General features: G+C 54.6%; 1 protein-coding gene across 1 annotated transcript; it reads right to left on the bottom strand.

Moving 5' to 3' along the window:
• Positions 1-2,074: 2,074 nt before the first annotated feature.
• Positions 2,075-11,522, bottom strand: ALOX15B (arachidonate 15-lipoxygenase type B). Its single transcript, XM_047832873.1, has 14 exons — positions 11,376-11,522; positions 11,071-11,293; positions 10,750-10,831; positions 7,804-7,926; positions 7,419-7,522; positions 6,128-6,300; positions 5,784-5,930; positions 5,488-5,691; positions 4,476-4,562; positions 4,149-4,318; positions 3,878-3,999; positions 3,681-3,781; positions 3,432-3,602; positions 2,075-2,993 (listed from the first exon to the last, which is right to left on the bottom strand). Exons 1-14 carry the CDS (start codon positions 11,520-11,522, stop codon positions 2,814-2,816), a joined length of 2,034 nt encoding a protein of 677 aa, XP_047688829.1. The 3' UTR covers positions 2,075-2,813.
• Positions 11,523-26,686: the final 15,164 nt, after the last annotated feature.

Raw genomic sequence — 26,686 nt, 5'->3', positions numbered from 1 at the left:
TGATTTGCCGTCTTTTCCGCGGGGTTATTAATTTGTACGAGCTCTTTATATATCTCAGGTATTTACTGTTGTTGGCAAATAGTTAACCCTCTTTGTCATTTGCCTGTAATTGCTATGCCTGGAGGTGCCTCACCTCTGCATTGTCCCTCACCCATTCCGTGCTAATGTCTTAGGGTGGGTGACATCTACCCATGCCTTTGTTCCCCTCCTTTGACTCACTCTACCCAGTCCTGGAACACTGGGCAGGGAGCAGCAGGGGTAAGCTGGGCTTCTGCACCACTTCTAGAACCTTCTGCCTTACCCTCCTTCCTCTTTTCTCTTTCCGTGACTCCCTCATTCCCTTACTGGAGTTGGGGTGGTAAAGAGGGAGTAGTTCCTCCCACTCTGGCCAGCAAGCCCAACTAGGGTAAGGGTCTCCACAGCATGGCTTTGGGACCTGGATGCCCAGTGCTTTATTGTCCGTGAGGAAGTCCCCACCCTAGGCCAAGGGGACCACCGCTCTGAAGAGTTAACTGGATATTCCCTAGAAGTGAATGCTACCTGTAACAACCTTCTCTTCTCAAGGCTGGTCAGCCAAGAGATCAAGGACTAGAAGTGTGCTTGTAAGCGATGAGGGGAGACAGAGACAGGGAGAAAGAGAGAGAGTGCCAGTGGGGCTCACAGGGCTGGGCAGTGGATGTGGTGGGGGTTTCTCCAAAGAGGACTGGAGATTGATTGGATTTCTACTACTGAGCTGTGCTGGTTTCTCTAGTTTCTCCAGGAGATGATCGTTGCTCCCAAAAGACATAGATTGAAGCAAATACTGGTTTATTAACTGGAGCACAACTGCCTTTCAATTCAGTAGTCCATCCATCCATCCATCCATCCGTCCATCCATCCATCCGTCCATCCATCCACCCACCCACCCATCCATCCATCCATCCATCCGTCCATCCATCCATCCGTCCATCTGTCCATCCATCTATCCATCCGTCCATCTGTCCATCCATCCACCCACCCATCCATCCGTCCGTCCATCCGTCCATCCGTCCATCCATCCATCCATCCATCCCATCATTCTTCCTTTTATCCACCATCAAGCAAATATTTGTTGGATATCTCTCATGTGTCAGCACAGCACTGGGCACCAGGCATATAAACTGAATGAGACCCAGCTCCTGCCTTCAAGAAACTCATGGTCTAGTTGGGGAGACACACAGGTAAATGAAAAGGGGGCACAGAAGGGTGTTAGGACTCACTTGTGTATTAACTCCTCCGTTCAACACCTACTTACTGAGCATCTGTGGTATGCCAGACACTGTGGTGGGCACTTGTGAACCCGGTCCTCGTGAGCTCACAGTCTAGTGATAAAGGCCAGGATGGGGCTCATGTCTTCTGGAACATGCCTCCAAGGTAGCCTCAAGGGCGAGAGAAGGATGGGGGAGGCACACCAGTGTTTAACAGCCTCATCTAGGACGTGAAATACGTTGCTTCCTCCACAGTCCATTGGCCAGAATGGGTCATATCGCCCCAACCCGAGATATTTAATGAGCCCAAACTCTTTCTGCCCACAGCAACTATTCGTTTCTGCCACTCCAAGTTCAGTCAGACATGCCCTTCCTCATGGAATTGGAATATCGAGGCCAATAATTCAAGGGCAGAAAGTGGTAGGAGCTTGGCCATTCCATTGGTTCCTGTGCCCAGAGCGTCCTGGGTTTGCAGTCCTTCCTGAGGACTGTATTTAATTGTTTTTAACGCCTCGAGACAGTTTCTTTTCCATAGACTTTTTTCTTTAATTGATCATCAGGAATTGTTTTCTGTTGCTTGAAGCCAAAAAGCTTAACAGCCATATGCCCCTGACTCATTTGTGTTACACAATCCCAACAGAGGGCGAACAGTTCAGGAGCCGCGTGCTGGCACTTTCTGAAGCACCGCTCTGTCTCAACAGCTGCGCTTAGGCAGTGATTTGACTATATGTTGCATCTTGTCCATGCGGATTTCTAAAAACAAGTGAACCCGAAATACCAAAGCACTAATAACCTCCAACAGGAGACAGAGATGGGAATCATTCGGTCGGTTCAAAGGGACACATCGATTTGGAAGGCTCATTGATTTGGAACAAGAAAAAAGAAGCGCAGATGACAGAATGCCCAGGGAACTCCAGAAGCCCGTCACCGAGGATGGAATCTAGAAGGCCACATGATTCTCTGGAAGTGGAACCCTGCTTTGGAAGAGGCAAGCTTTTCGCCCGACCTGGAAGTAGGGTTTTAAGAAAGGGTACACGGGCACAGCCTGCCCGTCCCCAGACACTTGTCTGCCCTGTTTCCGGGGGCCCCTTTTTAGTGGGTTGTTCATTTTAAAGCTTCGGCCAGAGGTCACTATCAACCTCTCAGGCAGTCTCTCGACCTGCCTGTCCTGCTGCTGCTGGACAGGCTATAGGAGGCTGCCCTGTGTCAGGTGACCATTAGGTCCGCTCAGCTGTGGTGGGTGGGGTCAGGGGCAGGATTATATCCCCCCCGCCCCACGATAGAATAATATAATGCAAAAATGCAAAGCAAAACAAAGTCCTAAAACCCTTTCAGGGGGCTGTGGGCATTTTGAGGTTTGGACTCTTCAAAAGGCGTGGTGGTGAGTCCCATGAGGTCCTGTTCTCTGGGGGGAGGCGGGGGGGGAGGGGCTGTTTCTGTTTTGTTTCTGTTTTCTTGGGTGTGGGGTGAGTTACACGTGGTTTGGTCACCCCAGGAGAGGCATATGGGGGGCCTGGCTATCTGGGGGGGGCGGTTAGATCAATGGGGTCACAGGGATGTCACACGGGGCCCTGATCTTCAGGGGATTTAGATGGAGACGCTGTTCTCGATGAGCGGAGGGTCCAGGTAGGTGTAGGGCAGGGCCAGCTCCTTGTTCCGTTTCTGGATATCCTTCGAGATCTGGGCCAGGCGGCTCTGGAAGGCGGCGATGCTCCTCCGGGGGGCCTCCTCGATGAAGTGCTCCTCCGGGTAGGTGCCCAGGGGCCGCTGGGAGGCAACGGCAAGGTCGGATGTAGGGGCTGCTTAGCAGCTGTGACCCGCCTTGGCCTTCCACCCTGGGGACCTGGAAGAAGCCTCCCACAGAACCTCACCTCTGCCCCTCCCTCCAAACAGTTGAGGACTGCCGCGGGTAGCTCTTGGGGACCGGGCTAAAAGCTCACGTCGGAGTTTTAAAGGGGGTGCCGCGACCTCCCACCCCAGCATGGTCACCTTGCAGCTCAGGGTGACTGGATCAACTCGTTCGATCATTTGCCCCTCCTCATGAGATGTCCCATGCTCATGTGCCCCCCGGGAAGGTTCCATGCGGTGAAGGGACCCCGCTCCTTGATGGCAGTGTGGGGTCTGGGCCGGGGCGGTGGGAGGGGAACAATATCTGCTCGCATCCCCCAGAGCGGACCTGGCCTGGCCCCCCGGCCCCACACTCACTCGGTCTCCAGGCTCCTTGCTCAACAACCAGAGGGTGACGATGATATCACACGTGGCGTTGACCGCTGGGAGGGTAGCTATGAACCCCTCTGGCTCTGTCTGGCCTTTGGAGGTGGGCGGGGGCAGCTGCATGGTGGGAGGTAGGTTGGGCATCCAGATGGAGGAGTCAAACTGCAGGCAGAGAAGGCAACGTGAGTCCCTGGAGCCTGGCCCCCTCCATCCCCTCACCCTGGCACTGCCCCAGCTCACCTGCCCTGCACTAACAGCATAGTGCTTGGCAGAGCAATTGAAGATCACCATGGTGGCATAGTGCACCAGGGATTCCCGGGTGTCCAGCGAGGAGGGCACCCCTGCGGGAAGACGCGGGTGGACGTGGGGCTACCGGGGTCCTCAGGGCCACACCGCAGGCGCCTGAGGGTGCGGCCCGAGGGCCGTGGTCTCCGTACCTGAGTCCTCTCGGCCCAGGAAGCCCTCAGAGAAGATCTCCCGCACCCAGGCCTGGAGTTCACTGTCGTCACGCACGGATGCGTCACTCGGGTAGTAGATGCTGACTATTTCGGAGACAAAGCTGCAAGGTGCACTGGGTTCAGGCCCCACTTTTGACCTTGACCCTCTCTGAGGAACAGCCGCTATTCAGTGTCATTGACGTCCGGCCCTGCTCCTTGTCGGGAGCCTCCCTGCGCCCTCCCCCGACCCCCAGCTCTCTGGCCCCCTCACCTCTCCACCGCACCCCAGAGCTGCAGCCCATCGTCCCGGTAGTAGTAGCCCGGGATGTCTTCCACTCCTCGGGCCCGGATATCCTCGGGCAGGCACAGGGCGGTATAGCTCAGTTCCTCCATGCGCCTCTGTATCAGCTCAGAGAAGCCTCCGAGGCCGATGCCTGTGGACTGGGAGACAGGACTTGTGGGTGCCAGAGCCCTGGACCCAGAAGCATGCGGTAGCACCGGTGGGAGAGACAGCCCCCCCCCACTTCCCCCACCCCGGGGCCTCAGCTTCTCCAAATGGCAGGCATCTCCCCTGTACCCTCCCTAAGGAAGTTCTTACCCTTTCCACCACCTGGCCCGGGGCGATGAGCAGCTCGCGGGCAAGCGTGTTGATGTGAAGGGTGTAGCGAGTATGTGGGATCAACAGCTGGAGGGGTGGGAGAAGAGAGAGGTGGGGGAGGCCTCAGACCTCTGGGCACACTCTGGCCTCAGACCTCCCCCTGGAAAGAGATGATGGGGACCAGAGGGGCGGCCTGGGCCAGGGATCAGGGCTCCAGACCTAGGACCAGGGGCTGGGCTCCACCGGCGTCTTGTGCTGTGACCTGGGCCTGGCACCTTGCTCTCTCTGGCCTGGATGAACATTACAAGCCCCCCAGCTCTGGCATTCTGTGATTTCCTAGTCCCTGGGCTGGCAGCGCGCCATGGAAACCAGAGCGTGTGGCGCAAACTGGAACTATCTCGCAGGGCACCGGGCCCTGGGAGCTGCAGATAGGAAAGAGTCAGCGTGGACTGAGGCGGATAGAGAAGGGCCTGCGTCTGGGACCGAGGAGACTAAGCAAGAATCAGAGAATCCAGAAAGCCATGGGGAATATTCGTGGCCTTCAGAGTAGGCCTCGGGTCCCCGGGGGAAAGCAATCTGGGCCACCTGAAGGCTTAGCAGAGCCCAGGGGACCTACAGAGCCCACCTTCGAGACACGGGATCCCCTCCCAGCGCTCCCTCACTCCTGTCGCCATCTGCAGAAAACCCGTGGGTCTCTCAAGGCCAAGTTCACACTTTGGCATCTGCCAGCCCCAGGTCTCTCCTAAAACTGGGCTTCTGGATGGCAGCTGGCTGTGAGCTGCTCTCCTGTAAGAAGGGGCCCTCTCTGCGGTACAGCTGGCTCTCACGTGCAGTTTCCTCCCTCACCCCTGTCCCCATCCCCCTCCCCCAGGCTCCGGCCGCGGGAAAGCAGGCTCGCAGGGGCTGGGCGCTGCACCCCCAGCCTGGAAGGACAGAGCCACATGGGGACGGGCGGAGGAGAGCCCTGAGGGACGGGGACCCGCAGGCCTAGGGCACGGTCCGGGCCACCGACCTTGAAGAGCGGGTGGCAGTGGGGCAGCTGGCGCAGCGTGGCCATGGTGAAAACCTCAGAGAGCAGGTGCGCTTGCAGCAGGTGCGTGAGGGCCTCGTGCACAGAGAACTCCGAGTTTCGCACCCACGTCTTGGCCAGCAGCCAGTCCCACTTGCTGTCGCTGGGCAGGAAGATGGGGCTGGTGGGTCCAGGGGTCTGGCTGAGCTGTGGAAGAAGCCGGTGTGGGCAGAGGAGGCCACGGGGTGCCTGCCGACCGCTCCGTCCAGCCCCCTCCCTCCCCCTGCCCCCCTGCCCACCTGGATGGCGAGAGGCAGCAAAGGCCCTCCCCCCGGGGTCTGGTACAACAGCGTCATCGGGGCTGCGGAGAACTGAGGCTTCCCGTTGATGACGTTGGTGCGGACGCCAGAGAGGATGGCGTGATCCACCAGGAACAGGGAGCCCCTCTGCGGGAGACAGAAGGGGAGCAGGGGCTGCCGGCTGGCTTTCTGAAGGATGCAGGGGGTGGCGGCGCCGGCGCCGGGAGAGGATGGGGGAGGGGAGAGGAGTGTGCCCGGAGAGGGCGCTCCAGGCACGCAGCCCTTAGGAACGCTGAGCCTCCAGCAGGGGGCGGTGTGCAGAGCCTGGACGCTGGGCCCCTCACCTCCAGCTCAGCCTGCAGACTGGCCCCGGGGCCCAGCACCGGGGCCACCAGGTCATCGGTGACGGGGAAGTTCTCTGGGAGGGAGCGGCAGCGGCGGATCAGGACAGGGTTGAGGCCGTTTAGGAACTGGGAGGCGAAGAAGGCGTCCTCCTGCCAGTGCTCATACACGTACTCTGTGGGGGTGGGGAAGAGGGGACTAGGTCAAGGTCACCTTCCAGCGGAGCTGTTCTGGGGCCATCCGGGAACATCCCTTTGCTTCTCTATACCTTCTTCGGGGCGACCTCTCAGCCCTGGGCTTCAGCCACTGCTGTTGGCCAAGCAGCGAATCCCAGTCCCCAGCGCACCTGTCCCACCATCTAGCCGATAGCCCAAGGCCGGGACTCAGCAGCCTTAAACGCAGCACATCTGAGACCCACCGCGGGCTCCTGCTCTGGCCCAGCCCCTCCTGTCACTTGACATCTGGGGAACAGCACCCCCATCCAGCTGGCTGCTGTGGCAGAGCCGGGGGGGGGGGGGGCTCTCTCTGCCCCTCCCTCCTGGGTAGGTCTGGCCCCCCCCCGCCCCCCGGTCCACTCCACCTCTGCTGTCACTGCCTTGCAGAGGTCACCATCCTGTGATGACCATTTCTTTTTTATTTCTTTTTTACATGTTTATTTATTCAGGAGAGAGAGAGTGCACGCAGGGGAGGGGCAGAGCGGGAGAGAGAGAGAGAATCCCAAGCAGGCTCTGAGCTGACAGCAGAGAGCCCGACGTGGGGCTTGAACCCACACACCATGAGATCAGGACCTGAGCTGAAGTCGGGCGCTCAACCGACTGAGCCCCCCAGGCGCCCCCCTCAAACACCATTCTTGGTTCCGTCGACACCCCCTCAGCTTGGAGGCCTCGGCATAAAAGTCCCCTCCTTGGGAGAGCTTTACAGGACACCCCCTAGACGAGGCAGGTCCTCCTTTGATGCCGGAGCCAACGAACTGGTTTCACAAGTAAAGCTCATGTCCACTCGCCGGCTCAAATGGGAGCCTTGCGGGGACAAAGAGAGTGTCCGCAGCCCCTAACTCAGTGTCTGATGGGTACTTGCCCAACAAACACGGCTGGACTGAGAGGCATTAGAAGGTTAGGGACGCCCCCGTCTACACTCTCCTTTGTATCTGTGGAGAAGGTAAGGTCTAGCGAGGGACAGGGCCCCTGCCCAGGGTCACACGGTGACTCGGTGCTCAGTTTTCTGAGGCTCCGGACGGCTACGAGAGCGGATGTCTCAGGGAAGAAGTCAGGAGCCCCAGCCCACGTCCCTCACCAGCGGCCGGGGACTTATGGAAGTTGAACATCCTTTTCATCTCGTGCAGACTTTTCCAGGGCCCCTTGCGGCACAGCAGGCCCTTGAGTGTCATCTCTGTAAACCTGTCAGAGGATGTCAAGGGTGGGCGGGGGGCAAGGGGCCCCGGGAGACCCTCCCCTGGCAGCTGGCCTTATCCTTTCTGGAATCTTGAAGCAGCCTCCTGGGCCCGAAGTAGCCACTACCCCTGACGGAGGGAGGCATTGTCCCAGGAGGACGGGTGGCGGGCAGAGGCTATGCCCTGGGTAGGGCTGTGTGACCCGCATCCTTGATGGTGGGGGAGGACAGAAGGCAGGGGTCCTAGGGCATCTGAGGCCCAGGGTCGGGAGAGGGTGGGCCTTCTTACCCAGAGCCAGCTTTCAGGTAGAAGTGGACGTTCTTGGTTACAGAGTATTTGATGTTGAGATCTAGGTCCTTCACGGTCTTCTCGTCCAGGCAGCGAGGCCAGCCTGGGCGGTAAGTCTTCCATCTGGAGGGAAGAGCAAGAAGGCGGTCGCCGAGAAGCCTCGGGGAACCCGCTGACTAGGGCAAAGGGAGAAGCAGGCCCTCGGAGGACCTGGGCAGAGCCAGCACCCTTCTACAAGCAAGGGTGTTCCTCGCTCTGCCCTTGCCTGACAGCCACAAGGCTTCGGGGGAGCCACTGTGTTCCCTCAGTGAGACTTCTCCCCTGGCCACAGCTGACCAATGCAGGGCTGGGCACTTAACCAGAGGTAGGCCAAGCAAAGTCCTTCCGGGGGAAGTAGGGATGGGGGCTGTTAAAAGAGAGACATCGGGGTGCGCCTGGGTGGCTCAGTCGGTTGAGCGTCCGACTTCGGCTCAGGTCATGATCTCACGGTCCGTGAGTTCGAGCCCCGCGTCAGGCTCTGTGCTGACAGCTCGGAGCCCGGAGCCTGCTTCGGATTCTGGGTCTCCCGCTGTCTCGGCCCCTCCCCTGCTCAAGCTCTGTCTCTTAAAAATGAATAAACGTTAAAGGGAGAGAGAGAGAGAGAGAGAGACATCAGGTTCAAAATGGAGTCACTCATGCTAAGCCCTCGTCCGACAAACCAAGACTCAACACCTAATCTGTTTGCAATTTCAGCCTCTCCCAGGCATGTGACCTTGAACCAGTCAATCTGGAATTACCTGGTTAGCATCCGTAAGGTAATCTGCCTGACAGATTCCCACCTTTCCCCAAAGGAAGGTGACCTTGCCTGAACCAATCTGCTCTTTGCTAGAAACTTCCTTTTTCTGCTCCGCATCTGCCTATGAAGTAAGCCTTCCATTTGGCAGGGCTCCTCAGAGCTCCCTTCTATCTGCTGGGTGGGATGCCGCCTGATTCGTGCATCGCCGAATAAAAACGTACTCGGTTGAATGTTGTTTCTTAACAACCCCCAGAGAGGCTGTGTCTCTCTCTGGGTATCTGGACTAGCGCGTGTACACATGGGGACTCTTACTTGGGGCCATTTTCCGCTGTGTGGACTGGGACCCACAGAAAGCTGTTCTGCAGAGAGACAGAAAAGTAAAGCATCTAGACCGCTGGAGACAGGGAGGGAATGACCTTGGCTTCTGGCCTATGAGATCTGACTACACGTCCGGCACTTTGGCGCCCTCTTGACACAGGCCGTTTCTTCCTGTCTGCCTGTTAACCTGGCCTCGTGCTGGTGCCCACAGAATCTCTGACTTACAGAGACGCATCTCACAGAGGGAGGCCGTCGTGAAGAAGGAGTTCAAGAAGGCATCCCAAAGAGAGACACTCTGGCTCCCAGAGCTTGGGGGAGCCCAGAAACTCACTCTGCCCCGGCCTACGGCAGGTCAAGTCGAGCTAGCACAACACGGCCTGAAGCCCTTTGGGCGAAATGGTAAGATCGCATCCAGGCAGAGCTGACGACCCCCAGCCTGTCTTTCCTCCTCTCAATCAATCATCGCCTTTGGCTCTGAACTTTCAACTTCAAAGAGCAAGTTGTCGTTAAAGCACCCTGCTACCAGGTGGTGGCTGAACCCTACTCCTCCGGGATCCACCCAGAGATCTTGGTGAAACGCAGATTCTGACTTAGTAGGTCTGCAGTGGGTGGGCCGGAGAGGCCGCGTTTCTAACAAGTTCCCAGGTCACGCTGACGGTCACCTGAGGCCACCCTTTCCATACTGAGGGTCTAGACAATTGCAGCACAGGCGGCTGAGGGACAAGAGTAATGGCACACGTTTGTGCAAGGCTTGGCACTTGAGAGAGAGGGAGGGAGAGAGAGAAAGCACACAAGGAGGATGGTCAGAGAGAGAGAGAGAGAGAGAGAGAGAGAGAGACAGAATCCCAAGCAGGCTCTGCAAGGCCAGCGCGGAGCCCGATTCAGGGCTTGAACTCACAAAGAACCGCAAGATGGTGACTGAGCCGAAATCAAGAGTCTGACAGTCAACTGACTGAGCCACCCAGGTGTCCCGACTGGGTGTGTTAACCATTTTCTCATTTATTCTTGCTAATAACACACATCAGATTGGTATTCTTCACTTCTTTGGCCGAAGAGAATAAAGATTGTAAAGGTTAAGTGATGCCTAAGGGGTCACAGCTCCCCTCCGTGGGGCCCAGACTAGCCCTAGGTCTCGGAACCCCTGGGTCTTTGTTTTGGCACAAGGGAAGAAAGCCACCCCACAGACAGGAACCAAATGAGCCTGCGTGTGTCGTTTCTCCAGAGACCTGCTCAAAAGCCGGCAGGCCCAGACTGCACACAGCAGCCCCCAGCAGGGGCTGAGTTGGCCAGACCACCACCTTTTGAAAACCCGCCCCTTGAGCACAGTCCCTGGCCTTCTGCCTCGGGGATCCTCACCCGTAGCCCCAGGTCCCTTGCAACCCGTACGGCCGCCCCGCCGCCGGGGCGGCTTCTGGGACCCCAGCTCTCCCGGCTGAGCCCAGAGCAGAGACAGGGACCTCGGTTCACCTACCCCGCGAGGTGAGTTTCTTGGGCCTTGGGGTGGTGCATTTCTGGTTCTGCCCAGATTTTGAGGAAGGAGGATGTAAGAAAAAGCCCCAGGGCAAGGAAGGCACCAGCAAGGGTGAGGCATTTCCCGCAGTGGTTTTCAGACTTCGCTGGGCACCAGAGTCCTCTGGAAGGCTTGTTAAAACAGCATTGCCGTCCCCACCCCCAGTATCTGATTCAGTGTCCGAAGGTGCTAGGGGATTCGCGTTTCGAACAAGCTCCCACAGGATGCTGATGTCAACGGAGAGGACTGGCAGGGGCTTGGCCAGGCTGCCCTGCAACCCTTGAGCCATGCCCGCCCTCCGCACCCTTGCCCCACTCCCACCCCGCAGGAGCCCCTTCCTCACTGGTAGGAGTCCTGCCTGGCCTGTAGCTCTTCCCTGCGTTGCTGCTGGAGGACGGGGTGATCGTCTGCCCGGGAGACCTTGCCTGTGAGGGCACAGGAAGGGGTGAGGAGGGCAGAGACCCGCCCCCCCTCTGGCCCCAGCTGCTCTGGCCTCCACTCCAGCCACCCTCGATCAGGTCACCTGCCCCCACACCGGGCTGCTACCCCCTCCACCCCCCCAGTGGCCACACCAGCTTCCCCGTCCGCTCCCCTCGCCTTTCCCGACCACCGCAGGCTCGCTCCTCCCCGCCCGCCGCGCCCCCCCCAGCGCCGCCCTGCCCACCCGCCCCTTCGCGCAGCGTCAGGATCCCGGAGCCCTCCATCCACTGATAGCAGGGGAAGCGGAGGGGGGCGCCCTGCGGCGGCGTGAGCTGGAGCCAGTTGCAGAACCAGGCGTCCCGGGCCAGCGGCCCCACCGGGCTGGGCAGCAGCAGGGGGGCCTTGTGCCATCGCAGCAGCAGCACCCGGCCCACGTCCTGGGGCGACGCCACCCGGAAGTCCTCCACCTGGAGGGGAGAGATTTAGTAACCCGCAGGCCGGTCCCCGGCTCCCCGCTCCGCCTTCACCCCTGCCCCGCCAGGCACTCACTGCGCCCTTGCTGAACTCCTTGCCGAAATGGTCCAGGGGCAGTGGGGGGGTCTCCCCCAGGGTCCCCACGATGCTGACAGCTATTCTGTTCCACGTGCCAGCCCCGATGGCCTCCCCCGTGGACACTCTCACCCCGTACTCGGCCATGGTGCCAGCCCGAGTCTGGACGTCTACTGCCGGTCGGTGAGACCTAAAATCCTGGCGGCACCTCCAGGGGCACGCCCTGCCCCACCCCGCCAGGCCCGGGTCGGCCAATCCTCCTCCATCCGTCCAGGTCACCCAGGCAGGGTGCTCACAGAGCCGCCCCAAAAGCAGGACCCAGCTCTGGGCAGAAAGGGGCGGGGCTGGGAGGCTGGAGGTGAGCGGTGCAGGGGGGCTGCGGAGGGGTGCACGGGGGAGGGGTCGGGGGGGCTCTGCCGTGCTGGGCCAAGAAGGCACCGGGCGTCCCGAGGCCTGGGTAACCGGACAGGGTCAGAAAGAGTCGGTGTCCAGTGGGGGTCAGAGATACATTTGCCCCCCCCCCCCTTTGTTTCTTTGCCTTCTTAGCCCTTAAAAGCCTCCGCAGGCCCACCCCACCCCCCACTTTCTTGGACTACTGTCATTACTTTATTGCAGTCAGTAAATAATTTTGAGAGCCAGCTCTGTGCCGGGCACTACGACCTTAGGTGCTGTGAATACCCCCCAGCCAAGACCCAGTCTTAGCCTCCTTGGAGGTTAAAAAAAAATCCAACGTGAGAGGGGTGCCTGGGTGGTTCAGTCGGTTGAGGGTCCCACTCGGGCTCTGGTCATGAACTCACAGTTTGTGGGTTGGAGCCCCACCTCGGGCTCTGTCCCCTGCTCTCTCTCTCCCAAAAATAAACACACATTTAAAAAATCATTTAAGGGGCGCCTGGGTGGCGCAGTCGGTTAAGCGTCTGACTTCAACCAGGTCACGATCTCGCGGTCCGTGAGTTCGAGCCCCGCGTCAGGCTCTGGGCTGATGGCTCGGAGCCTGGAGCCTGTTTCCGATTCTGTGTCTCCCTCTCTTTCTGCCCCTCCCCCGTTCATGCTCTGTCTCTCTCTGTCCCAAAAATAAATAAAAACGTTGGAAAAAAAAATTTTTTTTAAATAAAAAAAAATCATTTAAAACACCAAGTGTGAGAGAAAATAGAATAAGGGAACGAGGCAGGAATGCAGTGAAGGAGGGACAGAGCGATTGGGGCGGGCAGGTCGATGGGGGCGGGGAGGTCTAGGTTTGGATTGTGGGGCGGGGGGTAACAGCTTTGGGAGTTCTGGCCTGGAAATGCCGTCTGACATGCCCGTCAAACATCCAAGTGGAGCGGGCAGCTCAGGGCTAGACTCTGCACCTGAGCACCAATCGGCACACAAGTGTCACAGAGGCCCCGAGGCAGGGGACATCGCTGGAGGAAAGGGAAAGGGAGTACACTGCACCTGTCAGTTCTCTGACACCTGGAGCTCATGCAACAGAGGCCCAGGGAGGCTCAGTCAGCAAGGGACCCAGAAGACCCAGAGTGGGTGTCTCCTGGAAGCCAAGAGACCGGAAACCAAGAGGTTGGCCGAAGCTAAGAGCTGCGGGGGAGGAAGACAGAAGTGATTACTTCCCGGGTCTGTCAACAAGGACACCTCTGAGTCTGGGCCACGAGCCGAATGAGCGTGACGAAGGCCACCAGCCGGGTTCCGGGTGACCGAAGCCTGGCTGGCACGTGACCGAATCCCACCGTCACAAGAGCTGTTCTGGTGGCGGCATGCGGGTGGGAGCCCTTGAAGTGTGAAGTTGACCGGGAATAGAATTCCACGTCCCTTTATCTCCACCCTCCCGAAACCCCGCTAACGTGCCCAGGTTAAGGCGTAATAAACCTACGAGGACAAAAGCACGCACAAGCGTGAGAGTGCGGAGTTTGAGCCCCCCCCACCTCAAAATCCCCTGAGGTCTTAGGAATCGGGAGACAGGTGCTCTGAGAGTGGCAGGTAGGTGACACTGAAAACAGGTTGATGGGACAGAACAGTTTCTCAGACGCAATCAGGACCCTTCCTCCTCCCCCCAGATACCCTCCTACACCTGACACGGCCGGCGGGAGGAGACAGTGGGAGATTTCTTTTCGGGAGAGGTGGATCTCGGGGGAATCTGGACGTGGGGACACCAGCTAGAGCTGAGGGTGGGACACGAAACTCAAAGTTGAAGAGTGGGGTGAAAGACCACACACGGAGCAGTGGGGGCCCCAGCCCCTTTCCTTGCTTGGATCCAAGTATGTAGGCAGGTTAATATACTGGACTCCCGAACCCTCCCCTCCAGTCAAGACTGGAGGGTTTCTCTCTGGAAGAACCGACCAGCTCAAGTGTCAGGTGGGCTCCTCCAATGGAGTAGCTCTGCCACATGAAGCCCACCAGCTGACAGCCCTGTCCCCACAGTTTCTGGTCGGCTTCTGTTGAGCCACTCTTGCAGATGAATGAGTGGCCTAGGATCACCAGACCTTCAAGGAAGGCTTTTACCTAAAAGACAAGGACCGGGGACACCCGGGTGGCTCAGTCGGTTAAGCGTCCGAATCCTGATTCTGCCTCAGGTCATGATCTCAAGGTTTGTGGGTTCGAGCCCACCATGGGGCTCTGCACCGACAGTGGGGAACCTACTTGGGATTCTCTCTCTGTCTCCGCCCCTCCCCAACTAGCACTCGTGCGTGCGCGCTCTCTCTCTCTCTCTCTCTCACACACAAAATAGATAAATAAAAACATTTTTTAAAAAGCGTATAAAAGACAAGACCCAAACACACAAGATTGAAGGAACAGACAATGCGGGGACCAGAAGAAATGTTCCAAAAAACCCTCAAAATTATAATTTGTATCCGCAGAGAGAGGAGAGCATATGGCTATAGGAAAGAGTGTTTCCAGGCAGAATGTTTGGATTTTATAAACCATCCATTCTTTTCTTTCCTCTTTTTTAAAAATTGTGGTAAAATACAGATAATATAGAATTTACCATTTTGACCATTTTCTTAAAAAATTTTTTTTAAGTATTTATTTATTTTTGAGAGAGAGAGAGAGAGAGAGAGAGAGTGTGTGAGAGGGGGAGGGGCAGAGAGAGAGGGAGACACAGAATCCGAAGCAGGCTCCAGGTTCCGAGCTGTCAGCACAGAGCCCGACGCGGGGCTCGAACTCATGAACCATGAGATCATGACGTGAGGGAAAGCCGGATGCTTAACTGACGGAGCCCCCCAGGTGCCCCACCATTTTGACCATTTCCAAGTGTGCAGTTCACAGTAGTGGGTGATACATTCACTTTGGTGAGCAACCAGCAACACCTCCTGTCTCCAGAACTTTTTCGTCGTGCCGAACTGAGACTGTATTTATCGAAACCACCACAACAGGGTCACCTGGGTGGCTCGATCAGATGAGTATCTGACTTCAGCTTGGGTCAGGAGCTCAGATCATGAGTTCTGAGCCTGGAGCCTACTTCAGATTGTGTCTCCCTCCCTCCCTCTCTCTCTCTCTCTCTCTGCTCCTCCCCCACTCATGCTCTGTCTCTCTCAAAAATACACAGACATTGAAAAAAAAAAAACCCAACACAACCATTCTCCCCACCCCCAACCCCTGATCCCCTCCCTTCTACTTTCCGAGTCTGAATTTGAGGACTCCAGACACCTCCTGTAAGTGGAATCATCAAGTATGTGTCTTTTTGTGTCTTGCATATTTCATTTAGCATAATGTGTCCAAGGCTCACCCCTGTTGTAGCAGGTGTCAGAATATCTTTCCTTTTCAAGGCCGAGCGATATTCCATCGTGTGTATACACAATTTTGTTTTTCCACTCATCCATCAATGGACATTTGGTTTCTTCCATTTGTTTAAGGAAGCTCTGTGCCCAGCCTGGGGCTCAAACTCACAGCCCCGAGATCAAGAGTCACATGCTCCACCGACTGAGCCAGCCAGGCGCCCCTGTTTCCATGTTGTTTTGGCTGTTGTGAATAATGCTGTTATAAACACTGGTGTACAAATATGTCTGACTCCTGTCCGATTCTTTTGAGTATATACCTAAAAGTAGGATTGCTGGATTATGTGGGAACTCTCTGTTGAATTGTTTTTCGGCGGGGGGGGGGGGGGGGGCGGGGGGAACCGCCATACTGTTTTCCACGGGTCCCAATTTGTCCAAATCCCCACCCACACTTGATATCGCCATTTTAATGGCTATGAAGTGGGATCTCATTGTGGTTTTGACCTGGATTTCCCTGGCGTCTGCTGGGGTTGGACGTTGTTTCATGTGCTTAATGGCCATTTGTATATTTTCCTGTGAAGCAATGTCACTTAACGTTCTTTACTCAAGCCATCTATTCATGGATTATGATCCATTGTCAGGTCACATTTTCCCTGTGTCAGGTAAATCATGCAAGAGCTACACATTTCTAAATATATTAAATATTTTCTTTATTTGTAGGTCACACTTGTGATATTAATCAATATGGCACGTACACATGTCCCCAGGCGCAGTGAGGCTAAGAAAAGGTAGTAACGCTTTACTGTTTTCCCGCCCTCAAATACATCCTTGGACTCCCTTTTTTGTTCTTCTCCCCTTCCTTTTCCCTTTTAGAAATTTAAATAAATCTATTTTAAAGGAAACTTGGTGTCAATACTGTCAATTGAGTGTAGTGTCTGCCTTCGACGCGGGTCGTGATCTCTCGGTTCATGGGTTCAAGCCCCGCATCAGGCACTGTGCTGCCGGCTCGGAGCCTGGAGCCTGCTTCGGATTCTGTGTCTCCCTCTCTGCCCTCCCCTGCTTGTGCTCTGTCTCTCTCTCTCTCTCTCTCAAAGTAAATAAATATTAAAAAAAATTTTTTTTTAATACGGTAAATTGACAATCTGGAACTGTTCCCCTAAGAGAGTATAATAGACATGGGTGCAGTAAAAACCAGGTTACTCAACTCTAGGTGAATTCTGTTGCCAGTGACTTGTTCCTTGTTCCAGGGGAGGGATTACCAGGTGCTACGAGGATATTAAAGCAACAACAAACGCCAAATTGGCACTGTCTCCCTGTTGTAATGCGAGCTGTCCTGTGATTCAACATCAGCTACACCTGTGACCTGTGATTCCCCCCCCCCCCCCACATCCTCCCCTCTGGCCTAGAGCATTGTTGCTTAAGGCAAGGCCAAGTGGACCGCTTGCATCAGGGTGTCTGTAAAAATGCCACTTCTCCCGACCTACTTCATGCTGGGAGGCAGCCTCCAGACATTGAACTTGGGGGATGTCTGTTTTAAAGAAGCACAAAGGAGGAGTCTTTTTCAGACCCACTGCCCTCGGGCATTTGTATTGTATATCTGTCTCTGTTCTGGCCTGCCGCCCGGGCTGATCTGACCTGGCAAGGTCTTCTGGGACCTGTCATCTGACGCTTGGAGATACAGAGAAAGAAATCAGAGTACCACCTGGGGAAGGAACTTACTCAAGGCTTAAAAATGTCACTGAGTTCATGCCCCGCTTTGAATCCCTGAATGGGGAGTTCCTGCCTATATCTCTTTACCTCCCCTCCCTCCCTCATCCCCTGCCTTCCTTCCTTCTTGCTGCCTTCTCTTTTTCTTGCTTTTAAATTCTTTTTCTTTTTTTTTAGTTTATTTATTTTGAGATAGAGCACGGGGTGGGGTGGAGAGACAGAGAGAGAGAGAGATAGGGAGAGAGAATCCCAAGCAGGCTCAATGCTGTCAGCACAGAGCCCGATGTGGGGCTCGAACTCATGAACCACGAGATTGTGACCTGAGCCGAAATCAAAAGTCAGATGCTCCACCAACTGAGCCACCCTGTGGCCCTTTGCTTTTCAATTCTAAATTTTTTTTTTAACATTTATTTTTGAGACAGAGAGAGACAGAACATGAACGGGGGAGGGTCAGAGAGAGAGGGGGAGACACAGAACCTGAAACGGGCTCCAGGCTCTGAGCTGTCAGCACAGAGCCCGACGTGGGGCTTGAATTCACGAACCGCAAGATCATGACCTGAGCCAAAGTCGGACGCTTAACCGACTGAGCCACCCAGGCGCCCCGTTTTTCAATTCTAAAAGTGTGGTCCAGGGGTGCCTGGGTGGCCGAGTCGGTTGAGCATCCGACTTCGACTCATGTCTTGATCTCGCAGTCCGTGAGTTCGAGCCCCGCGTCGGGCTCTGTGCTGACAACTCAGAGCCTGGAGCCTGCTTCGGATTCTGTGTTTTCCCCTCTCTCTGTCCCTCCCCTGCTCACGCTCTGTCTCTCTCACTCTCAAAATCGAATAAATGTTAAAAAAAATTACAAAAAATAAATAAATAAAAGTGTGGTCCAAACTATAGACGCACGTGATTTAAAGAGACAAACAGTTCTGGAAGTTTCTCACCACCGACAGCTGCCCCCTTCATCCTTGCTGCTTTTCCCTTCATCAAAGACCGTGACTTTCTGCTCTTTTAGTTGATAATCTTAGTATTTACTGTCACATCTCAAAACGGCATGCCTATATTGCTTATTGATTGTTTTTTCAGTTTTAATTCTGGATTTTCTTTTTTTTTTTTTAATTTTTTTAACATTTATTTATTTTTGAGACAGAGAGAGACAGAGCATGAACAGGGGAGGGGCAGAGAGAGAGGGAGACACAGAATCCGAAGCAGGCTCCAGGCTCCGAGCTGTCAGCACAGAGCCCGACGCGGGGCTCGAACTCACGGACCGTGAGATCGTGACCTGAGCCGAAGTCGGACGCTTAACCGACCGAGCCACCCAGGTGCCCCTTGGGTTTTCTTTTAAGGTTTATTTATTTTTGAGAGAGAGAGAGAGAGAGAGAGAGAGACAGAGTGCCAGCGGGGTTCTGTGTCTCCCTCTCTCTGCCCCTCCCCTGCTCACGCCTCTGTCTCTCTTTCTCTCTCTCTGTCAAAAATAAATAAACATTAAAAAAATTCTTTTAAAGAATAAAAAAATAAGAAAGAGGCAACACTTACGTTCTCTGAGCCGTGGGCAATTTTGTGGGGCGTTAGAGCCGTAACAAACAGATGCGGACCCGTAAAATGTCTGTATCCGTCTTTATTTTATTTTTGGCACTTGTCCTATCTGGGTTTTTTTTTTAAACCTGCAAAATTATAAAAAGAAGCAAACAGAAGGTAGGCAGTTAGAAACAGTGAGGGCAGAATATTCTCTTAATAAGTTTTGCTGTGAAGGGGGGCAGAGAAACGCGGCAATAACTGGGGATATGAGACCAGAGGAGAACTTTCCAGAAGAGCGATCCTCAGGATGAGTCTCAATACCGGCTTCACATCAGAACTACCAGGGGGCCCTCGGAAAACCAATGCTCAGGGGTCTCGCCGGGGGTCTGGGTGTTAAAGCCAAGTGTTAGTATCTTTCTTACAGCTTCCCAAGTGATTCCGAGGTGCCCCCACGGTTGAGAACCACAGCCCCTAAAGCATGTTTACATTGTCCAGAGTGAGGGAGAGAAACTGACAGGAGGAAGGGCTAGTCCCAGGAAGTAAAATCCTGAGAAAGAGAAAGGGTAGCATCCAGAACCCAGGCGGGGGACACTGGCCTCCCATGGGCACAAGCAATAGACAATTCCAGCTCAGGTCGACTTTGGCAGTCCAGGTGGACTATTGTAACTGCCGTATCCAGAGGCAGAGAGTATGACAGACGCAATGAATTTCCCATCCAATATCCGCTGTCCCTTCTGCCTTCCTCCTAGAACTCAAATTTGGTTCAGGGTAGGAAGGCGGCCAGCCCCAGTGCTTAACTGTGTCACGCCAACCAAGGGTGACAGTTGTAGTCTCTGCCTCCTCCGCCTTGGGGTTGTTATGTGGCTGCTCCAGAGAGGACTTAAGACCTGCTATTTTTTCCATCTTTTCCCTCTGCCTTCCGCAGCACTCGCTTCAGCCTCAAGCTCCATACAGCGCGGCTGTGATGGGGGCAGTTCCCAACCTCACGCCCTCACACCCCGCCACCCAGGAGATCAGAGGGAGTTTCTGCAGGTAACACTGTGAAAGAGGGCTGACGCTTCCCTTTCCCAAAACTCTGTCAGATGTCTTCCTACCCCCTCCTTTTTCTTGCTCGAAACAGGTAACACTAGGGTCCCCGAACCAACCAGTGTGGCCAGGAGGATGGAACCCACCGGGTGAGGTAAGTCAACCAAGGTGTATCCCAAGGTGAGTGCCACCCGACTATACTCAAATGACACGGCTCAATGTGACAATGGGTGGTTTCATAAGAGAAATGCGAAGGGATGGTCCCAGGAGGAGAAACAAAGGTTGGGCAACAAAGCACCCTCACAAGAGAGCAGACACCCCTTCTGAGGTAGTAGACAGGGGGGTAGTTCGGTGCAGGGGCAGGAGGGTCTGTTTTCTAGTAGAGGATGATGTGGCACCTCCTTTCCGGTCGTTTCACGTTGTCACAGAGATGTGGGCAAAGTCTTCAGCCGGAAGGGATCTGGGAACTTCTGTGTGTTAGGTCCCGTGCTGGGGCCAAGGGGCAAAAGCGTAAATAGGACAAACCATTGTTCCCCAGTAGCTCCTGATTTGGTGGGAAAACTGCAGGGCCCAAGGGAACATAGAAGACGGTGTGTGGATGGCAGCACCCGTGGCCCTTATTCTGGTGACAGCACCCTCGTTTCTCTGTAGAGAATCGCCCCTTTCCCATCCTCAGTCCGTATGGATGCACCCTCTGGCTCCAGGGGCAGGCACAGGATCCAGCTCTGCCCAAATAGATTTGGGCAAAGTTTAGGAATTGGTTCAGAGATGAATGGGTGGTTTTGTCCAGGCCAGTAAGAATGAGCCCCAGGCTTTTCTGTTGTTGAAACTGGTTTTATTTTTGTAAGTACTTTCATTTCTCAGAGTTGCTAAGGTGATAGGACATAAGGAAGTCTTGAAACTGCTGCTGGCCATTTCTGTAACCATTTTGGGAGGGCCCACCTGGGAATGAAGACAATGGATTATATGGATTACATAGAGACATCTCATGTGAGCACCTGGTTGGAGCCATGCCTATAATACTCATGAACTTTTGAACTCTTTCAATCAGAAGAATCCTGATTAGTGCGGAGACCCATCTCAGACATGAGAGTGAGGCATGTCAGAGAACGTCCCCTTCAGGCAAGGATGTTCTCATCGCATTTCATAGGATAAGCAAGACTTAGATGGAGGTGACGAGAGCACTCTGTCCCACGTGCCGCCATGCTTGTGTATTTGATTCCCACACTGAGAGCACCAGATACCTCTGACTCTTCTGTCCCATTCAAACTCACATTGTCCACTTCCTGTCACTCATCCCACCACATGAGTCTCTTAAACAGTCATCTTTGTCATGTATCCGTTCAACAAGTATCTATGAGTCTAGACCAGGTGAGGCGTTAAGCTGGCTGTTGTATGGAAGGGGAAGGATGTGTGACAGGTTAGAGAACAAACATGGCGGGCATTCAGCCCCTTCCCATTTCATGCTCATGGAAGACCTTGCCAATCAATCCATGTATTCTTCTTCTCGAGCCCCGAAGTAGCCCGAGAATCTTTGTCAGGGTAGCACTCAAGACAGGCACAGCCAACTGATCAGAGGTGGCATTGAAGATGGAACCTAGTGTCATCTCAAGGTAAGGTGCGGTCCAGGGCAACACGGATCCAGAACAGAAGGGAGACGGGACTGAACCACTTTGGAGACCAGGGAGATTGGAAGTAACACACACCCATGAGAGAAAACTTGAGTAAGAAGGCGAATTTATTATAAGGACAAAAGGCCAGAAATACAGCTGAGTCTCAGGAACAGCCTAGAGGCAGAGACCAGAGTATTGTAGGAACTCAGGGGATTCTCTCTCCAACTCCCTTCTTGGCATGTCTGCTTTGTCTCCTTTGTCTCTTCTCCCTTGACCAGTTCTTTCTGTTTCCCAGTCCGCACAGTTCATGTTTATATATTCTCTATCTAAACAGTGGATAGGTTTAGAGTGTCTTTGTTCAAATGAAAGGTTCCCCAGCAAAGGATCCTCATTGACCCAGTTTGGGATGGGGATCCACCCTTGGCCCAATTTCCCCTGTCCAGCAGGCAGGGGTCAGACAAGGTGCCTGGCTGGCTGTGTCTGGCCATGTTGGTAGTGCTGATGAGCTGTGGGGATAGTGCAGATTTTTCAGAAGTATGAAAAATTCATTTCTGGACTATAGAAAACCCCAAACAATAAATACCCCCTGTACAATTTAAGGAGGTCTTCTTGTAGGAGGTGAGTTTTAAGCTAGTCGTGAAAAATCGGTACAATTTTAATAGGCAGAGCTGAAAGAGCAGGATAGTCCAACCTCAAACTAGCTTAATAAATTATGGAAATATATCAGTTTATGTAACTGGCAAGTTCAACAGTAACCGGCTTCAGGTCTGGATGAATCCCAGTGCCAAAACATGTGTCAGGAATTGTTCCCCCCTCAACATTTCATTTCTGCTTTCCTCTGTGTTGAACTGTATTGACTCATGCTCAGGTAGACTCTTCCCAAGTGGTGGCACAGATGGTTAGCAAAAGCTGTAGACTTCTATCCTTCCAGCTTAGCAAACCTGCTCAAAGACCAGCCTCCCTCTTATTACTTCCAACAAAGGTCTAGGGGCTGACCCTCATTAAAAGGGACTTGGTCACAGATCCTGAGGTGGGGCAGGAATTAGCTCCACACAAACTACATGGGTTGAGGGTAGAGATGGGTAGATCCCCAAAGGAAAATCCAATGTGGCTATCAGAAAAAGTAGGCAAATAACAACACCTGTCTACTCTGCCTTTTCTGGGCAGAGTCCCCTCTCAGAAACCACCTGTTGGTGAGATGCTGAGCCGAGGTCCTTCAACGCTCTCAGCAAAGGTTTAGAGGTCTTCCCAAACAGAGAGGTGTGTTGTGAATCTGCAGGATGGGAATGTGGGCAGGGCTCTGCTGGGTGATTCTTCCATTTCACCTGGCACTAACAAAGATACTGGGTCATATTCAGGGCAGATGGGCTGGAATACAGGCTAAAGGCAACTTTATTCACGTGTCTGGTAACAGGAAGTGGATGGCACTCAGTGCAGAATCCTGCACTCAGCTGAGTCAGTTAACAGGTACAACCGCCCATGGCCTCTCCAGCATGGTGACTTCTTAACCCATGAGGCTAGGGGAGCCTGGGTGGCTCAGTTGGTGAAGCGACAGAGTTCAGCTCAGGTCACGATCCCAAAGGTTCCTGAGTTCGGGCCCTGTGTCAGGCTCTGTGCTGACAGCTCAGCTCTTGGGGCCTGCTTCATATTCTGTGTCTCCCTGTCTCTCTGCCCCTTCCCCGCTCATGGTCTCTCCCTCTCTCAAAAATAAATAAACATTAAAAAAAAAATTTTTTTAACACATGAGGCTCAGGATCACAGACAGTCCAAGAGGCTCCGACAGGAGGTGAGAAGTTTCTTACGATCATCTGGCCTGATCTCAGAAGTCCCGGAATGTTGCTTCTGACATTCCATTGGTCAACCAAGTCACTAAGGCCAGGGCGGATTCAAGGGGAGGAGAATTAGACTGTATCTTTCAGTGGGAGGAGTGCAAACAATGTTATTTTTATCTCCCAAAGTCTCCCTGAGCAGTCTGTCACAGGATCAAGACACAATGACAGAACGGTGAGAACCTGGGCGGGTGGCTAGGGGGTGGGGGGGGGGGTGGGGGGGGGGAGAGGAGGGCAAGAAACCGACCGCATTTATTCGATCCACCGGCCAACGGCGGGAGCCTTTTTTTGCACCAGGGCGCGTCATTGGTCACGCATCAACCAATGGCCTGATTGGGCTTGAGTCAGGTGGTAACCCCTGATCCAATCAGCGGAGGCTGGCCGAGGGCAGGGCCACGCCCCCACACGCGTGGCTGGTGGAGGAGAGCGGGGAGAACCGCGCTAAAGCAGGTGCTGCGGGCCGAACTTCTCACCGGGGTGACCCCTGGGTGTGGGCTTGGCGCGCGATGATCGCCACGTCGGCCGCCAGCCACTGCGGGTGCGCAGGCGGTGGAAGAGGAGGCTGAGAGTGAGGGAGGCCGGGGCCAGCTCCTCGTCCTCCTGGTGTCTGACGCGGGTCACCACTGTCTTCCCAACACCCTGGACCCTTCTGCCACCCCTCCTTGTACCAGATGCCCTGTTGGGGCTCCATTCCCCTCCTGGCCCCTGCGGTGGGGCTGCTCGAGAGCAAGTAACAGCCGTGCATCGTGGGGTCTCCGCACATGTAGGGACTCCGGCTGAAAGGCCGCTTGCTCTAAACTGGCTGGGGGTTCCTTTATACATTTCCCAGACTGGTACATCCAGGTCATCCAGAATCCCAGTCTGCTTTGGCTAGCGTGGGGATGAAGTGGCCCTCGCCCCCAGCAGAGGCTGAACTGGCCCCAGCGCTGCCCGTAGGGCCCAGACCTCTGGCCCACGCCTACCTCTCGCCCACACCCGCCTCCCCTCCCCCAGCCCTGGGATGACCCCTCTTGTCCACGTGTTATTTGGTCTGTTAACCCCCTGCTTTTGCTCCGTGCTGGGTCTTCAAGGTCTGAGGACCCTAACCCCAGAGGATGGCTCTTCACTTACGGTCTCCACACGCAGGGATTCTGGGCCCTGGGTGGGTGGGCCGGGGTCACAGAAGATCTGGCATCCCAGAGGGACCCTCTTCCTCCTGAGCTCCTTCGCTGAGCTCCACAGTCACCAAAGTCACCTTAAATCTTCACCTGACTCCTCTTGCTACTGCTGTGAGCACACCCAGGACACAGGAAGGAAAGATCTTTGACAGACTGTTTGTCCCAGCAAACACTTTCGGACTGCAGCTCTCCTACGTGGAGGAGAGGCAGGCTCACTGCTCCCTAAAGCTACTTTCCTCCGTTTCCTCAGGGACTCAGAGCCCCAACGCCGGGCTTGAACTCATGACCTTGAGGTCAAGTCCTGATCTGAGATCAAGCATCGACACTTAACCGACTGAGCCCCTCAGGCACCTCTGTTTGCTTCTTTATTAATGAAGAGTTTAGGACCTTGGGGGAACTTAGAATCCTGACTATCACTTAATAACCAGGTGGGCTTAGGCAGGTCGTGTGCCTTTCTGAGCCTTAACATTAGCGTTTGTGAAATGGGTTTTAATAGTATCTGACTCATAAGGTTGTTGAGGATATTAAATGAACTTTCATGAGTAAAGTGCTTAGTACACTTGCTGGTCTATAGGAAGGACTCAGTAAATCAGTGCTTTCCTTCTTCCCCTACATGCTCCGAAGATGACCTCACCCCCTACTTCACTCGGAAAACAGAAACTTCCAGTGGAGATTCCCAGAACCAGGAGCTACCTATTTCCCAAATGTACCTGCTCCCAGGCCCATCCTGCCTTGCTCTAATTATCTCACAAGGAGCTCCCCTCCTCCCATCCAAGGGAATCCCTCCTCCTGTGGATCTACCCTGCCAGACACAGGAACCTGGCTCCCTTGTCACCTCCTCCAGCCTCTGTCTCTCTACTCTCTCCTGCCCATCAGCTGTTGATGGGCAAAAACATCTCCCTCCTTTCAAAAGAGAAACATAACACATCTATCGACTATCGACGCTGTGTCCTTTCTAGTTCTTGAAGGAATGTCTTATACAGCTGTATCATCATAGGGTGTGTCCTCAGGGCTTTTTCCAGAAAGCATTGACTCCTGGAAGGACCAGTTTCTGGGATTGGCTCTGGTCTTGGGATGTTTCATGATCGTCCAGTCCAACCACCTCAGCATATATGGCCCCTGCCCTGGGCTTGGGCACCAGGGCCAGGGAAGCCACCAAGATGGGAGACCGGGTCGGGGGGTGGGGGGCAGTCATGATTTGTGGACAGTGTTTGAAGGCCATGACACAATCCTTCAGGCCTTGTTCCAACTGGGGCCACCAGCTATCCTGGCAAAGAGTGTGGCAAGGGTTCTGGGTGTTCCTCCATCCTGGGATTATAGCTAAGCCCTGGAGGAGATGACTTCAGGGACTGAGGCAGAGGACCTACCAATGACACGGAGGAGAACCCGTGTGACCCCAAGTCAGACCATCTGTTGATAGTAGCAACAAGGAAGCTCTGAAGGAGGCACACGGCTTGGGCATGGGTGGTCAGGACTGAGCGAGAGGGCTGAGGGGCTGATGTGCTACTGACCGGCCAGTGACAATGGAGAATGAGGGGGAGGCAAGGCCATAAGGTAGGTGGTTATGAACATTTGAACATGTGAACCTTTGCTTGGCTTGGTGGCTTGATGATGGGGTGGAGTCGGAGGAGAAGCCCCTGTAGTCAGGAGCACCCCTCGGTCAAATGGACCGATATCTTGTCACGGTGAAAAGAATCATGAGAGGGACACCTGCGTGGCTTAGTCGGTTAAGTGTCGGACTTCAGCTCGGGTCATGATCTCACGGTACGTGAGTTCCAGCCCCGCGTCGGGCTCTGTGCTGTCAGCACAGAGCCTGCTTCTTAGCCTTTTCCCCTCCCCACCCCTCCCCCGCTTGTTCTCTCTCTGTCTCTCTCTCTCTCTCAAAAACAAACATTAAGGGAAAAAAAGAAAGAATCACAAGAGCTTTGTGGTATATAACAGAAGTTTATTTTGTGCGGCATTAAAAAATGGAGTTTGGCAATAAGGCTGATCATGTGACCCATGCCACAATAGGACGTTGAGTTAACTTTTCCTGTGACCATGGAATTCGAACTAGTGTCCACAGCTGAAACCATGAAGTACAAAGTGATCCACATTCTTTTTTTTTTTTAAATGTTTATTTATTTCAAGAGAAAGAGAGAGAGAGGGAAGGAGAGAGGGATCGAGCGGGGTTGGGGGGGATGCAGAGAAAAAGGGAGACAGAGAATCCCAGGCAGGCTCCACGTTACCAGCGCAGAGCCCAATGCGGGGCTCGAACCCAGGAACCATAGTAAGATCATGACCTGAACTGAAACCGAGAGTCGGACACTCAACCGACTGAGCCACCCAGGTGCCCCCGATGTAATCCACATTCTAAACAGAGAAGCCAACAGCTGGCTCAGCTACCCTCCCCGGCCTTCCCATCCCAAGGGCTTTCTGAGCAGTCATGCAATGGTAGCCCCTCGCCCTGTCCCCTGTGGCCTGAGAGCATGAGGAAGAAGACACTTCCTGTAGCTCCTCATAGTGGAGGACAGAGGGCACAGGGTGAGCTAAAGCTGGTGGCTGTCCGGGCTTCCCAGGCAGCCAGGGGACTCCCAAGGGGCTCTGGTACACAGACAAGGTCGTGGGGCTGTCCCCCACTGTGGGGCTAAAGGAAAACATGGTGCTGCTTTCTGATGGGTCTTCAGTGATGAGGAAGGCTTGGACGAGGCTGATCCCCGAACCCCAAGGGACCACATCCAGGACAGATCCAAATGTTGTGGCTTCAAGCTGATCCAATTTTGAAGGTCCCCTCTA

This window comes from Prionailurus viverrinus, chromosome E1 (genome assembly GCF_022837055.1).
Source record: "Prionailurus viverrinus isolate Anna chromosome E1, UM_Priviv_1.0, whole genome shotgun sequence".
Taxonomy (NCBI): Eukaryota; Metazoa; Chordata; class Mammalia; order Carnivora; family Felidae; genus Prionailurus; species Prionailurus viverrinus.
Note: the sequence above shows the minus strand (reverse complement) of the source record. Positions and strands in the feature narration are given on the sequence as shown.